At 38.6% G+C, this 15,605-nt stretch overlaps 1 protein-coding gene and 1 non-coding gene across 2 annotated transcripts in view; one reads left to right on the top strand and one right to left on the bottom strand.

The window, feature by feature from the left end:
- Window positions 1-15,605, bottom strand: part of NFU1 (NFU1 iron-sulfur cluster scaffold) — a 30,483-nt gene that overhangs the window by 12,260 nt on the left and 2,618 nt on the right. The window contains exons 2-5 of the mRNA XM_066378083.1: window positions 15,062-15,162; window positions 10,339-10,474; window positions 6,963-7,029; window positions 2,053-2,167 (exon numbers count right to left, since the gene is read on the bottom strand). Of these exons, the coding sequence (XP_066234180.1) occupies window positions 2,053-2,167; window positions 6,963-7,029; window positions 10,339-10,474; window positions 15,062-15,162 (419 nt within the window). The remainder of the gene's footprint in view (window positions 1-2,052; window positions 2,168-6,962; window positions 7,030-10,338; window positions 10,475-15,061; window positions 15,163-15,605) is intronic.
- LOC136402023 (U6 spliceosomal RNA) lies at window positions 826-932 on the top strand. Its single transcript, XR_010750927.1, has one exon. It is a non-coding gene; the product is annotated as a U6 spliceosomal RNA (small nuclear RNA).

Here is a 15,605-nt window from a genome sequence, read left to right as displayed (position 1 = left end):
TACCCTTCACTTTTCCTTTATCACTTAATATTTCCTTTTATATCTTTTCACATTGTATCTCACAATCTATTTCATTTCTTTTAACTGCTGATATATGTTTTAAATATTGCAATGAACATGCTTCCAAATGTTGCCTTGTGTACAATTTTAAGACTCACTTAGGGTATATATCTAGAAATAGAACTGTATTACCTAAAGGTCATTATACAAATGTGTGTGTGCACACATTCTTTATGATACTGGAGAAAGGAAAACTTCATCAACAATAAATATGTCTTTTTTTTTTTTTTTTTTGTATTTTTTCTGAAGCTGGAAACGGGGAGAGACAGTCAGACAGACTCCCGCATGAGCCCGACCGGGATCCACCCGGCACGCCCACCAGGGGCAACGCTCTGCCCACCAGGGGGCGATGCTCTGCCCCTCCGGGGCGTCGCTCTGCCGCGACCAGAGCCACTCTAGCGCCTGGGGTAGAGGCCAAGGAGCCATCCCCAGCGCCCGGGCCATCTTTGCTCCAATGGAGCCTTGGCTGCGGGAGGGGAAGAGAGAGACAGAGAGGAAGGAGGGGTGGGTGGCGAAGCAAATGGGCGCTTCTCCTGTGTGCCCTGGCCGGGAATCGAACCCGGGTCCCCCGCACACCAGGCCGACGCTCTACCGCTGAGCCAACCGGCCAGGGCATAAATATAAGTCTTGAGCTAATATTTGAACTCTACATGCAGCTCCTCTTCTGAATGCTTTACACAAAATAACTTATTTACAACAAAGTACAAAAAGCACAAAACACAAAGGAAAAGATGAATATAGGTGACTACATTAAAAAGAAAAACTGTGCTTGCTTTGGTAACATGAACACTAACACTATAATCTTATACAGAAGATTAGGATGGCCCATGATCAAAGATGACACACAAATTCATGAAACATTCTATATTTTAAAACGAACAAGAAAAATTTCTGAATGACAAAGGATATCCTAAACATAGTGAAAAGATAAGGCATGGTTACGGAGAAGTTATCTGCTATGAAAAACCTAACAAAAAATTGACACTCAGAATACTTTTTAAAAACCGTATAAAATCAATACAAAAAAGACATACAACTCAATTTTTAACAAATGGGCAAAGATTATGAACAAGAAATATACTGACAAGGAAAATAATGACCAGTAAATATATGAATATGTTCAGGCTCAGTATTATAATACCAAGGAAATGCAATTAAAACAAGATACCATTTTACACTTAACATATTGGTTAAAAAGTGTAACAGACACTAAGTGATAATAAAGATATAAGAAAGTCAAAATTCTTATACACTGCTCACTTACTTGTAAATTAGAACTATTTGTAATACATCAATTCTACCTTTAGGAATATACTCTAAGAAATTCTCCATACATGCACAAAGATATTTGTAACAGAAATTAGCACAAACAACTCACTTGAATATAAGGAACAAAATAATTAACTGTAGTTTCCAGCACTTAAACTAAATAAAATAGGACTACATTTTTTCAAAACATTATGCTCAGTGAAAAAGGGAAAGCTGCATATAACACAAGTTATTTAAAGTTTAAAGACCAAAAACAACGTTTATATTCCCTGCAGAGACTTGTATTTGTAGTAAATGCTGAAAAACAAGCCGAGTTTACATACATCACTGAAAGTAGAAAGGGAGAGGGGGTTGGGGTTGTGGGGCTGGGGCTGTGTCTTTAATATTCTATTTAAAAGTGGGTCTAAAGTGATTATAGCCAAAAATTAACATTTGTTAAATCTACGAGGAGGGCAAATGGTGAGCTTTATACTATGTTGAGTATGTTTGAAAATATTTATCATTGAAAAATTTAGTTTTGTATAACAGATTCAATATATACACAAGTTTTTAAAAATGATAGGCAAAAGTAGTATATTTGAAGTTTTATTTCCTCTGGAATGGTTTCTACAGCTAAATATGTATGATAAAAATCTGTATTCCCATGACTTCTGAAATCAAGAAAAATATGAAGTAAAAAAGATATTTTTTAAAAAGATGAATAATAATTACCCAAAATATTACCTGCTTCTCCTGAAGATGTTTCCTCAGTAACTAAGGGTAAGCCAGATGCAAAGAAATCCATGATTGTTGCATAAATATCTGGTTTCAGTAAATTCCAGTCTAACTCTTCATTTTCCTGTAAATATTTGAAGAAAAATGCTAAAATTTCTACCCAAGGGCACAAATATAAAACAATACTTGTGTCTTTTAAGAATCTTTTCCTATATATATATGCTATGCTATGCAACAGTACCCATTTCTGGAGAATGCATGTCATTTCCAGTTCTTAAAGGATCTGGCTTAGAGTGACTTTCAGAAGATACAATCTTAGAACATTTCTCATTCATTCATTCATCAAACTTATATTAAGTGGGCTGTATATACCATGCCCTATATAAGGGATACCAAAATTATGAAAAGATATTTTTTTCACTAGGTAAAACATTTAAAATACTAAGTGAGGATTTTCTGTGTTTAAAGAGAAGGATAAAGAAATTTCCCCTTCTTTTCATTAAAATAGGATATAACTGCTTAATCAAATATACAGGATATCTGTATTAAAAATTGAGTTTGCATATATTACTTAAAAATTGAAGCAATCCAATGACACAATTGTAGAACCAAAACATATGTCTTAGCTGTGGCTTCTGTGCTCGAGGACTTAATGTTAACAAGATCAGTATCCTTAAGAAAGAATCCATAACTGTTTAACCTCGAAATCTGGCCAATCAGTTGATTCCATAAAAAAGGTATAATTCTTAAATATCTAAATAGTATTAACATCTAAAAAGAGAAAGGTGCAATGTGTTGTTTTAGGTTTTTTTAAATGAGCTCTTTAGGAGGAAAAACTATCAGATGCAGTCTATATAGACTTTCAGGAAACTGCTGACTAGGATCTATGTTTAAATACGATTAAAAATTGTGGCTACACATGTAAGAACTGTCTTTGTAATGGATTACAAACCAATTTAGAGGTAAACACAGAAGGGGAGATAAATGGGCACTACCACAATACAAGAGCAAAACTAGTGAGATGCCTTAGTGCTTGGGGATGGGAACCAGTTTGAGGTAACATTTTAATAAATTATTTGGAAGATAGATCAATGGGCTCTACTCAATAAAAAAATTCTGGTAACAGAAAGAAAAATGTCCTGAAGTTGTCTGAATGAGAAAAAAAAGTAGCATATAAGCTGAAAATACACTTAGACTTTTAGAAAAAAACTATAAATGACACATAAAGAAGCCTCTGAATTATCAATTACAAGTCACAAGGGAAACAGGTAATTACTGAAGACATCAGGGAAATGGAATTTCAGTCCATGATGAGGAAAGTTAACTGAAAGAAAAGTCAAATCTGCTATCGTAACTATTAAATATCAATGTGGGCCCTCATCTGGAATATTATTCATTGGGTATGTCATTTCATTAAGAAAAAATAGTGAAGCAGAAGAAATTTCAAAAAGGGTAACTAAACTATGAAGGGAACAAGAGATAAAAGATGACTTACCAAAATCGAATCAAGAAAAAAAAGACCTATTATATATAATCAAGTTTTCATCTAAAAATTTTTTATATAGGATATAAGTAAAGGAACTAAATAAAAATGTCTTAAATACATAATTTCCTGTTTGTAAAATAAAGACAAGAAAAATAAGTTGTAAGAATTAGATAATCTATGTAAAGCACCAGTGCCACATCAAACATGTTGGAGATATTACATAAATGCTGGTCCATGACTGACTGGTGGTGATGAAGTGGATAGAGTGTCGATCTGGAATGCTGAGGTCCCAAGTTCAAAACCCTAAAGTCTCTGGCTTGAGCACTGGCTCACCAGCTTGAGTGCGGGGAAACCATCCTGAGCATGGAATCACAGACATGATCCCATGGTTGCTGGCTTGAGTTCAAAGGTCACTGGCTTAAAGCCCAAGGCCGCTGGCTTGAGCAAGAGGTCACTGGAGCCCCCTAGTCAAGGCACATATGAGAAGCAATCAATGAACAACTAAGGTGCCACAACTATGAGTTGATGCTTCTCAACTCTCTCCTGTCCTGTCTCTCTTGCAAAAAATTAATTAATTAATTAAATGTTGGTCCTTTTTTCTCCCTCAAAAATATCAAAGAAACAAAACTAAAAAAATACAAGGAGAAGCCAGAGAGATGTCTATTAACTGGTAACACAGACTGGAGATCAGTTAACACAAATTTGCTCAGCATGATCGTACACGTGGGGGAAGCCACTTGAAGGCTGAAAATTCAATTTAGGAAATTTTACATCATTGTTTCTTTTACAAAAATCTGAGTGCATACTATATGCTAGGCATTGTTCTAGGTGGTCTTAACAAGATGGATAATCTTGATCTTCACAGAATTTATACTCTAGTGCAGGAAAGTCAGGGAATAAAAATGAAAAGATATGATTAAGATAAATGCAATGAAGAAAATAAACAGGGTAATAAGCTCCTAGGGGAAAGGTCACTTTCAAAAATATGTTGAAGAAAGGGCTTTCTGAGAAACAGTAACAAAAGAATACTGGACTAGATGTAACATGTTACTAATACAGTATGTGCACTTTTATGATGCATCAAGAACTCAAGAGGGCCCTGGCCAGTTGGCTCAGTGGTAGAGTGATGGCCTGGCGTGCAGGAGTCCTGGGTTCGATTCCCGGCCAGGGCACACAGGAGAAGCTCCCATCAGCTTCTCCACCCTTCCCCTTCTCCTTCCTCTCTGTCTCTCTCTTCCCCTCCCGTAGTCAAAGCTCCATTGGAGAAAGGTTGGCCCGGGTGCTGAAGATGGCTCAATGGTCTCTGCCTCAGGTGCTAGAATGGCTCCAGCCAAAACAGAGCAACCCCAGATGAGCAGAGCATCACCCCCTGGTGGGCATGCCGGGTGGATCCCGGTCCGGCGCATGCAGGAGTTTGTCTGACTGCCTCCCCACTTCTAACTTTGGAAAAATACAAAAAAAAAAAAAAAAAAGAACTCAGAGTAATCCTTTCAAATTGTTTAAGAGGAGTTGAATGAATACCTTTTATTTTGATGCAAAATTGGGCAAGTGATTAAGTTTACTGCATACATATCAATTAACAGATTTAAAAAGATATAGTTCAAATTTAAATAGTTCATTTCTCATTAATTTAGTAGACTTAAAAATGAAACAGCCTTTCCTAGTCAGAACCACCCTAGCTGTTGCAATGGGTAGCATATTTAGCTTGGTTTTATAACATTTACAAGTTGACCAAGTGCTGAAGAACTTACACAGTCCACTGCTCTTATGTGCAAAGCTCTGAAGTATTATGCAGGATGGTAGAATGGTCAGATGCCATTATCTAACTGCCCACTTTGAAAGGAGATATATACATTCAATCATTCTGTTGGTCAAATATATATACTGTGTGATTATATATTTGCTTCTCTTTTCACTCTATCAGTTTAAATTCAAATTAGTAAAAATAATACTTGGAAGCCTAAATTCTAGTCCTGCCAATGTTAAGTCTTGGCCCTGTAGTAGGCTACCTATATAATCCTGGACATTGCATATAACCGTCTGAAGCTCAAGTTTTTCTCTTTTGAAAAATGAGGGATCTGAAATTCTATTAAATAATTAAGAATGTGAGAAGTAAACAATTTCAGATTTTTTAATAATAGTATGCATAAAATACATTAAGAATGGATATTCTAGGCCCTGGCCGGTTGGCTCAGCGGTAGAGCGTCGGCCTGGCGTGCGGGGGACCCGGGTTCGATTCCTGGCCAAGGCACATAGGAGAAGCGCCCATTTGCTTCTCCACCCCCACCCCCTCCTTCCTCTCTGTCTCTCTCTTCCCCTCCCGCAGCCAAGGCTCCATTGGAGCAAAGATGGCCCGGGCGCTGGGGATGGCTCCCTGGCCTCTGCCCCAGGCGCTAGAGTGGCTCTGGTCGCGGCAGAGCGATGCCCCGGAGGGGCAGAGCATCGCCCCCTGGTGGGCGTGCCGGGTGGATCCCGGTTGGGCGCATGCGGGAGTCTGTCTGACTGTCTCTCCCCGTTTCCAGCTTCAGGAAAAAAAAAAAAAAAAGAAAAAAAAAGAATGGATATTCTAGGCCCTGGCCGGTTGGCTCAGTGGTAGAGCGTCGGCCTGGCGTGCGGAAGTCCCGGGTTCGATTCCCAGCCAGGGCACACAGGAGAAGCGCCCATCTGCTTCTCCACCCCTCCTCCTCTCCTTCCTCTCTGTCTCTCTCTTCCCCTCCTGCAGCCAAGGCTCCATTGGAGCAAAGTTTGCCCGGGTGCTGAGGATGGTTCCATGGCCTCTGCCTCAGGTGCCAGAGTGGCTCTGGTCACAACAGAGAGATGCCCTGGATGGGCAGAGCATCGCCCCCTGGTGGGCATGCCGGGTGGATCCCGATCGGGCGTATGCGGGAGTCTGTCTGACTGCCTCCCCGTTTCCAGTTTCAGAAAAATACAAAAAAAAAAAAAAAAAAAAAAAGAATGGATATTCTAGAGATGCATTCAACTCAAAAAAAAAAAAAAAAAACAAAGCGCTGGCTCAGCGGTAGAGCGTAGGCCTGGCGTGCGGGGGACCCGGGTTCGAGTCCCGGCCAGGACACACAGGAGAAGCGCCCATTTGCTTCTCCCCCCCCCCCTTCCTCTCTGTCTCTCTCTTCCCCTCCCGCAGCCAAGGCTCCATTGGAGCAAAGATGGCCCGGGCGCTGGGGATGGCTCCTTGGCCTCTGCCGCAGGCGCTAGAGTGGCTCTGGTCTTGGCAGAGCGACTCCCCGGAGGGGCAGAGCATCGCCCCCTGGTGGACAGAGCGTCGCCCCTGGTAGGCGTGCGGGGTGGATCCCGGTCGGGCGCATGCGGGAGTCTGTCTGACTGTCTCTCCCCGTTTCCAGCTTCAGAAAAATACAAAAAAAAAAAAAAAAAAAAAAAAGCGCTTCACATCTTATTTATATCATCCTATGTTTACCTTTGTGACAGTGATGAAATCTGGTCCAAAGAAGACACTTTTCACTCCTTCAATCCTAAATAACTGCCTATAAAAAGTAAAAAAAAATAAGAGATAATAAATTGTTTAATTATGAAAAGTTTATACATAAACAAAAGTAGAGAACAATAAAAGAAATTTCGTGTACCCATCACTAGCTTCAAAGCATGGTCAATATTGTTTTATCCTTCTCCCCTACAATCAAGCAATCCCACAATAACAATATAGAACACTTTTATTACTGCAAAAGATCCCTCATTCCTTTTGCATTAAATCCTCTTGCTTTACCTCCACACTCTGCTAACTTTCTTTATGGCAATGACTTTTAATTTTTTTTTTGGTTTAAAAATGTTTTTATAGTTTTGTTGAGATATAATTGACATAAAACATGTGTAAATTGAAAGTGTAAAAGATGACATATCTGATATACATATATATTGTGAAACAGTTACTACAATAAGGTTAGTGAGCATATCTGTCGCCTCGGTAACTATAGATCTTTTCTTTATGCCACTACTGCTTTGCCTTTCCTAGAGTTTCATATAAATGAAACCATATAGTCTTTTGTGTTTGGTTTAGCATAATGCTTTTGAGAGTCATCCTTGTTTCTACATGCATCAATGTTCATTCCTCCTTATTGCCGAGTAGTATTATATTATAGTCTTTTATAATCCATTTAGTCACTCCCCAGTTGATGGGCATTTCCAGATATTTTGGGGGGTGACTATTATAGATAATGCTACTATGAAGATTTATGTGCAGGTCTTTGTGGAGCATATGTTTTGTGTTTTTTGTTTTTATACACATAATACTCATATTGTACTTACACTTTTGAAACTTCCTCTCTCTTCAACTAAAAGTATGTCTTAGAAGTCATTCTATGACAGTAAATATAGGTCCATTTCCTATGTGGAAATATAGGTCCTCCTCATCCTTTTTAATATCTGCAGACTATGGATGAACAATATTTATGTACTCTTCCTACTGATGAACATTTTGGATCTTTCTAACTTGTTACCATTACCAACAAGGCTACAATGAACCTCCCTGTACACTTTGTGTATATAGGTGGGTGTTTTCTAGTGTTTTTCATAGCCACCAACAAGTTAGAACAAAAAACAAAATATAAGAATGCACTGTAGGCCCAGGCCAGTTGGCTCTGTGGTAGAGCGTCGGCCTGGCGTGCAGGAGTCCTGGGTTCGATTCCCGGCCAGGGCACACAGGAGAAGCGCCCATCTGCTTCTCCACCCCTCCCCCTCTCCTTCCTCTCTGTCTCTCTCTTCCCCTCCTGCAGCCAAGGCTCCACTGGAGCAAAGTTTGCCCGGGCGCTGAGGATGGCTCTGTGGCCCCTGCCTCAGGTGCTAGAATGGCTCTGATTGCGGCAGAGCGATGCCCCAAGATGGGCAGAGCATCGCCCCCTGGTGGGCATGCCAGGTGGATCCCGGTCGGGCGCATGCGGGAGTCTGTCTGACTGCCTCCCTGTTTCCAACTTTGGAAAAATACAAAAAAAAAAAAAAAAAAGAATGCACTGTAGCCCTGACCACTGGGCTTCAGCCCAGAGTGTGGAATTCCTGGATTCGAATTCCCAGTCAGGATATATAGGAGATGTGACCATCTACTTCTCCACCCCTCCCCCTCCCTCATCTCTTTCTCTCTCTCTCTCTCTCTCCCCCCCTCCCACAGCCATGGCTCAATTGATGTGCGCACGTCAGCCCTGGCACTGAGGATAGCTCCGTGGAGCCTCTGGCTCAGGTGTTAAAAATAGCGCAGTTGCCAGCAGCCCCAGACAGGCAGAGCATTGGCCCCAGAAAAGGTTGCTGGGTGGATCCTGGTCAGGGCACATGCGGCAGTCTGTCTATCTCCCCTACTCTCATTTAAAAAAAAAGAGTGCACTGTATAGCCCTGGTTGGGTTGCTCAGTGACTGGAACATCATCCCAGCATGCCAAAGTCCTTGGTCAGGACACATATGGAAAGCAACCAATGAGTACACAACTAAGTGGAATTAAAAAACAAAAGAGAATGCATTACACATTGTAAGGGTAAAAACTGCCCCATCAAACACTTGTTTCATACATACACACGTCTGTATATATACACATATCTGTATGTATATGTGTATATATGTATACGTCATATGTGTACTGGGTTGTAATATAAAACATTTTTTACTGTGGCTTGTATCAAAAGTGTGAAAAATAATGCTCTGTTTTTCGACCACTGGTCTGACAGAAATTTCGTGCTGGTCCACAAAAGTGTTAACCACCCTGATGTTGTATAAAGATTATAGAACCCTGGAAATGCTGAGGTCGCTGGTTCGAAACCCTGGGCTTGCCTGGTCAAGGCACATATGGGAGTTGATGCTTCCAGCTCCTCCCCCTTCTCTCTCTCGGCCTCTCCTCTCTCTCCCTCTCTGTCTCTCTCTCTCCTCTCTAAAAATGAATAAATTTTTTAAAAAATTAAAAAAAAAAGAGGTATACAGATTATAGAACCAATTATTATAGACAATATCAGGGTGGTTAACTCCATGGACCGGCACAAAATTGTCTGCGAAGCAGATTTTGAAAACCATTGCTCTAAGGTACACTCTGACAAATGGCATGTTTAGGTCAAGGAAATGTGGATTTTTAATAACTAGAAATTTTAAAAACCGTTCCTGAGATAAGCATACTTCTGACTCTCCTAAATAAGACCTATTAAAAGGCTGATGTACAGAAAATAATATTTAAGTATTATTTTCTAAATATCCTGAACAACAGGATCAGGCATAGGTTACTAAAAATTTCAACTGATACTATTCTAATATTTACTATAAATAATTTCTTTAGCTATCAGCTAAAAAGAGTTTCATTTGAACTATTTATGCTTTATCATCTGACATATAACTTGTCTGTGTCTAGTATATTTAAAAACTGTCTCCACTGAGTTTTTTTAAATCATTCCATATTTGATAGCTATTATTATTTACAGTTGTGAATAGAGTATTTTAGAAATGACTCCATTTCGAAGTATCTAGAAATTCAGCTATTCTTAAGAATTAAACAAGTAAGTTTCCACTGTTATTAAAAAGTTTTAAAGATTAAAAATGGAAATTTATATTATTTCGATGGATTATTTTTCCTAAGTAAAAATATAATTTTCTGTGTAGTCATGACACAGCTCTCTTAAATACATCACTTTTCAGGAGAAGGGTTTCCTAATATCAACTCTTAGTTTCCTTTAGCCCTTACCTGGAAAGAAAGTACTCTCTGAAAAAAAATGCAGTGCACATAAAAATGCAATAGCTAAATTAAGCTGCCTTAACCCCAAAGTCAGCTATTTATGTTTCTTGGTAAAAGCAAGTGAAAAACAGTAGTATACCTAGCCAAAGGGGAGCGAAATGCTGTAGCCGATGTGGGAAAATCCATGGTCCTTGTCTCAAGAACTGGTTTTCCTGGAATGAACTTTAAACTGTTGGGATTTGGAGTATCTTGTGTTTGAATAAACATGTGTCTCACTTAAAGAGAAAAAAAAGAATGTTATTCTAGAAAATAGTAGTAGTTAACAGTTAATGACTATGTAGTGCTCATTTTCAGACAACCAAAAGAAGAAAAATTAGTAAAAAGAAAGTAAGACTTTTTTTACCAAACTGACAATATAAGAATTTTTAAAGACAAGAAAGCAATTTATCAATATATTTAGGATAACTGCATTCAATTTCATATTAATTTTTTTATTTAGTTTTGTTACTCAACAGATCCTAATAATATCCTACACTTAAGGTATGGATGGATATGAAGGTATGTTATAATTCAGGAATCATATATATACTCTATTAGCCCTGGTTGGGTTGCTCAGTGACTGGAACATCATCCCAGCATGCCAAAGTCCTTGGTCAGGACACATATAGAAAGCAACCAATGAGTACACAACTAAGTGGAATTAAAAAACAAAAGAGAATGCATTACACATTGTAAGGGTAAAAACTGCCCCTTAATACCAATGGGTATAATAATCATAAATCATCATCAGTGTGATAGTAATACAGTAAAATACTACATTCTCTTCTTTCCAAAGTGCTACAATCCTTTTAAAGACAAATGTTTTTAAAAGACAAGTATATTTATAATAATTAATATTTATCGTGTGCTTACTATTTAAACGCCAGAAATAAGGTTGAGTACTTTAAATGTATGTAAGTCTTTAATAACCTTATGAAGGTATTATTATTTCCATTTTACAAATGAAGAAACAGGCTTATAGATAAGTAACTTGTTAAATTATTTACATAGAGTGAAGTAACTGCCCAATGGTATAGAGTTAGTGACATTATAAATTATCATGTAAGTGGGAATCTATGTGAATTACTTTCTGGAATATTTAAACAATTATCTTTACAGGGTCTTTATTCTCTATTTCTTCTAGGGCCATGATTAGATAGAGAATAAATTCATTAAAGCAATAAAGAATGGAATCTTTAATTTCCCACCTTGTTAACATGACAGCAGCTTGTAAGACAAAAGTATGATATAATTACTGGGGTTTTAAAACTCTTAAACAGGTCTTTATTATTTATTATGAAAATAAACCTAACCAAGAAAACACCAATTTTCATCTTAGAGCAGTATACTGAAATAGCTTAATTCACTGAGTTAGTAACATGTGTTCAGCATGGTGCTAAGCACTCCAAATTCCATCACTTAACCCTTACATCCTGCCAAGGAGGCACTGTTTTGATGCTATTTTATAAATGAGGAAACTAAAGCCCAATATCACGCAGCTAGTTAAAGTAATAAAGCTGTTAATTTTCCAGTACTGACTTGCTTAGCCACTGTGTGTACTGCTACTACATAGTTATTAGTGCCAAGCATAACAGGAAAATATATTTAAAATCAGTCTTCCAATCTTACCATAATCCTCATACCACAGATCTTAGAAAAGATAGTAAAATATCAAAAAGCAAGTTTTATTTATTTTTTTTGTGACAGAGACAAAGAGAAGGACAGATAAGGATAGACACACAGGAAGGGAGAGAGATGAGAAGCATCAATTCTTTGTTGCGGCTCCTTAGTTGTTCATTGATTGCTTTCTCATTTGTGCCTTGACGGGGGGTGGGGGATGGGGGTGGGGTGGGGGGGGGGTGTTACAGCAAACCGAGTAACCCCTTGCTCAAGCCAGCGACCTTGAGTCCAAGCTGGTGAGCCTTATTCAAACCAGATGAGCCCACGCCCAAGCTGGTGACCTCGAGGTCTCAAACCTGGGTCCTCCACATCCCAGTCTTACGCTCTATCCACTTCGCCACCACCTGGTCAGGAGCAAGTTTTATTTTAAATTAGAGATTAAATCTGGCAAAACATATGGTTGTTACGGAAGTGCTTTTCATAACCATTATAAGAGAAAATTCTAATTTAACAGCTGAGAATTGTTTTTGCACTTCGCCATGCAGTTCCAGCTAACTGATGTTTTGGTGAAGTAGAAACTGAAACTAAAATCCCACACATTTTGCTTATTTAAGTCATTGTCTTATAAGATATCAGTTGGTGACTTGGTGACCAGGCAAATCCTAAAAAAAGAGAAAATTTTAAAATATAAGCTCAATCAATGTTCAAGTGCTTGATTTAAAATATTTATGCCTCTAACTAATAAATACCTCTGAAAATCTGTTAGAAGGGAACAAGTTTTCAGTTGAAGTATTCAAGAAAGTGTCTAAATATAAAGACAACAAGGTCCTTCTAACCCTGGTTCTATTTCTTGCAACATTTCTTTTATTTTATTTTTTTTCCTTTTACAGAGACAGAGAGTCAGAGAGAGGGATAGACAGGGACAGACAGACAGGAACAGAGAGATGAGAAGCATCAATTATTAGTTTTTCGTTGCACATTGCAACACCTTAGTTGTTCATTGATTGCTTTCTCATATGTGCCTTGACCGCGGGCCTTCAGCAGACCGAGTAACCCTGTGCTTGAACCAGTGACCTTGGGCTTAAGCTGGTGAGCTTTCTGCTCAAACCAGATGAACCCGCGCTCAAGCTGGCGACCTCAGGGTATCGAAACTGGGTCTTCCGCATCCCAGTCTGACGCTTTACCCACTGCGCCACCGCCTGGTCAGGCTGGCTCTTGCAACATTTCTTAATAATTTATTGGTAACCAAAAACTCTGCACACATTAGGCACTATACCAATATTTGAAGAATTAAATCTGGTTTTATTTTACTCAATCCATTTTTGTGAAACTATCCATACAGGAAGAAAAATTTTTAGAAATACTTAAAGGTAAGAACTATAAGTATAAAGAGTGCATAATCTAAGCCTGACCAGGTAGTGGCGCAGTGGATAGAGTGTCAACCTGGGAAGCTGAGGGTCCCGGTTCGAAACCCTGAAGTCACCAGCTTGAGCAAAGGATCATTGACACGACCCCAAGGTGGCTGGCTTAAACCCAAAGGTCACTACCTTGAAGCCCAAGGTTGCTGGCTGGATCCTAAGGTCACTGGCTTGAACAAGGGGTCACTGGCTCAGCTGGAGTCCCTCCCCATCAAGGCACATATGAGAAGCAATCAGTGAGGGAGCAACTAAGTGGAATAACAAGTTCATGTTTTTTTCTCTCTCTCCATTGCCCTCCCCAATCAATGGAAAAATTGAAAAAGGAAAAAAAATTACTCCCAGGTCTATCATCTAGACAGATGCCCCTGAAAGTGTCATAAGTGTTACATACACCAGGATAGAAAGACTGAGCTAAAATGATTCCTTACATTATGCTTGGTAGTAATAGGTAAATAGATACGAATAAGTTGCTCGAAAACTAGAGACTAATGGTGTTTAAAGTCAGTATCAAAGACTAAAATCAGCAGATCTCCAAATGGAAAAGCTTAGATGACCACATAATTCATTGCTACAAATATATCAAATCTAGTTAAAATAGCTTAACATGCTGAGTTACTCAGTATTTATACCTAAATTATTCTGTGATTCAAGAAGACAGGCAAGATGCTCCTGTTCCTGCCCCAGTACACAGGGGAGATGAGGTCTGTACCCTAACCCAACTCATGTCATTAGCCAGAGCCAGCCACCTTCCAGAGCAGGGGTCGGAAACCTATGGCTCTCAAGCCAGATGTGGCTCTTTTGATGGCTGCATCTAGCTTGCAGACAAATCTTTAATAAAAAAATGTAATAACATTAAAAATATAAAACATTCTCATGTATTACAATCCATTCATTTCCTATTGCTCATGTTCATGGTTGCAAGTGGCTGGAGCCAATCACAGCTGTCCTCCGGGACAACACCAAATTTTTATTGGATAATGCCTAACGTACACAAGTCGTTGTATGGCTCTCACAGAATTACATTTTAAAATACATGGCATTCATGGCTCTCTCAGCCTAAAAGGTTCCTGACCCCTGTTCCAGAGTATGGCCTCAGGAGGTGTTCAAGATAGAGATGGAACTAGAGATGGGCCAAGAGCTGAATTCAAACTCTTACAGTTCCATAAACACATACAGATTTACACACAGACATACACACCCTCCTCCCATGGTCCCCTAACCACACAAGAGTGGTCATATTTCAATTTTCAAATCCTATCTTCATTCCTATTTCCAATATTAAAGAAAATAAAAGCATATAACATCAACCGGATTGTCAAAACAATCATAGTAATTAATTTTGACAAAAAAAGAAAAATTACATTCAAAATACTATGTTCTACTGTCTGGATACAAGCTAAAAAGTTATTATCAAAATAAGATGGGCAATAGCTTAAAATACATGATTCTTTGAAACATAACCCATTTGTAACTTTTTACTATATTTTCATTTCAGAAATCATTTATTGAGCAAATATGTTTAAGATGTGTTATACAAGATACTGAAATTTCATATATCTATTAGACATTGTGCTTAGGATTCCTGAAATTTAATACCAATGATATGTGTGAGCAAATAATAATTACAGTAAAGTGTGATGTTATGACAGGAGAAAAATACTATGTTCTTTTATAGGCATCTGAAGAGCAAATTTACAAATTATCATCTTTTATGACCACAAAATTTTACTCAAGCAGTTTCATTAGCTTCTGAAACACAATTTTTCCTAAAAGTTGAAATTTTACCTGTGTTACATAAGGCAGCAGGTAGTGGGAAAAGTGGTCTTTGTACAAACTGATGCAGAGGCTGTTTCTCAATGGTGTATGAATTCAACACATGACCGAATCTACATTAAAAAAATGACATTGTAAGAAAGACCTTTTAAGCTCAATTTCTACTTCTCATACATAAAAAAAACCATAACAAAAATAATAATGAAGCCAAAATTTCATTTTCTATCCACATTATTTTCAGTTCCTTAGGCAAGGAATAGCTACAATTTTAAAACAAGAGCTCAAGGAGAAATTTATAGCCTTATTACTGAGTATTCACATAACAGTGCAATATCTGGTGTAAGAAAAAAGAAATGCTGCCTGACCAGGCAGTGGTGCAATGGAAAGAGCACCAACCAGGGTTGCTGAGGACCCAGGTTTGAAACTGCCTGAGCTCACCACCTTGAGCGCAGGGTCACAGCTTGAGCGTGGGATCACAGCCCTGACCCCGTGGCCACTAGTTAGAAGCCCAAGGTCACTGGCTTGAGCAAGGGGTCACTGGCTCAGCTGGAGGCCC

This window comes from Saccopteryx leptura, chromosome 3, assembly GCF_036850995.1.
Source record: "Saccopteryx leptura isolate mSacLep1 chromosome 3, mSacLep1_pri_phased_curated, whole genome shotgun sequence".
NCBI lineage: Eukaryota > Metazoa > Chordata > Mammalia > Chiroptera > Emballonuridae > Saccopteryx > Saccopteryx leptura.
Note: the sequence above shows the minus strand (reverse complement) of the source record. Positions and strands in the feature narration are given on the sequence as shown.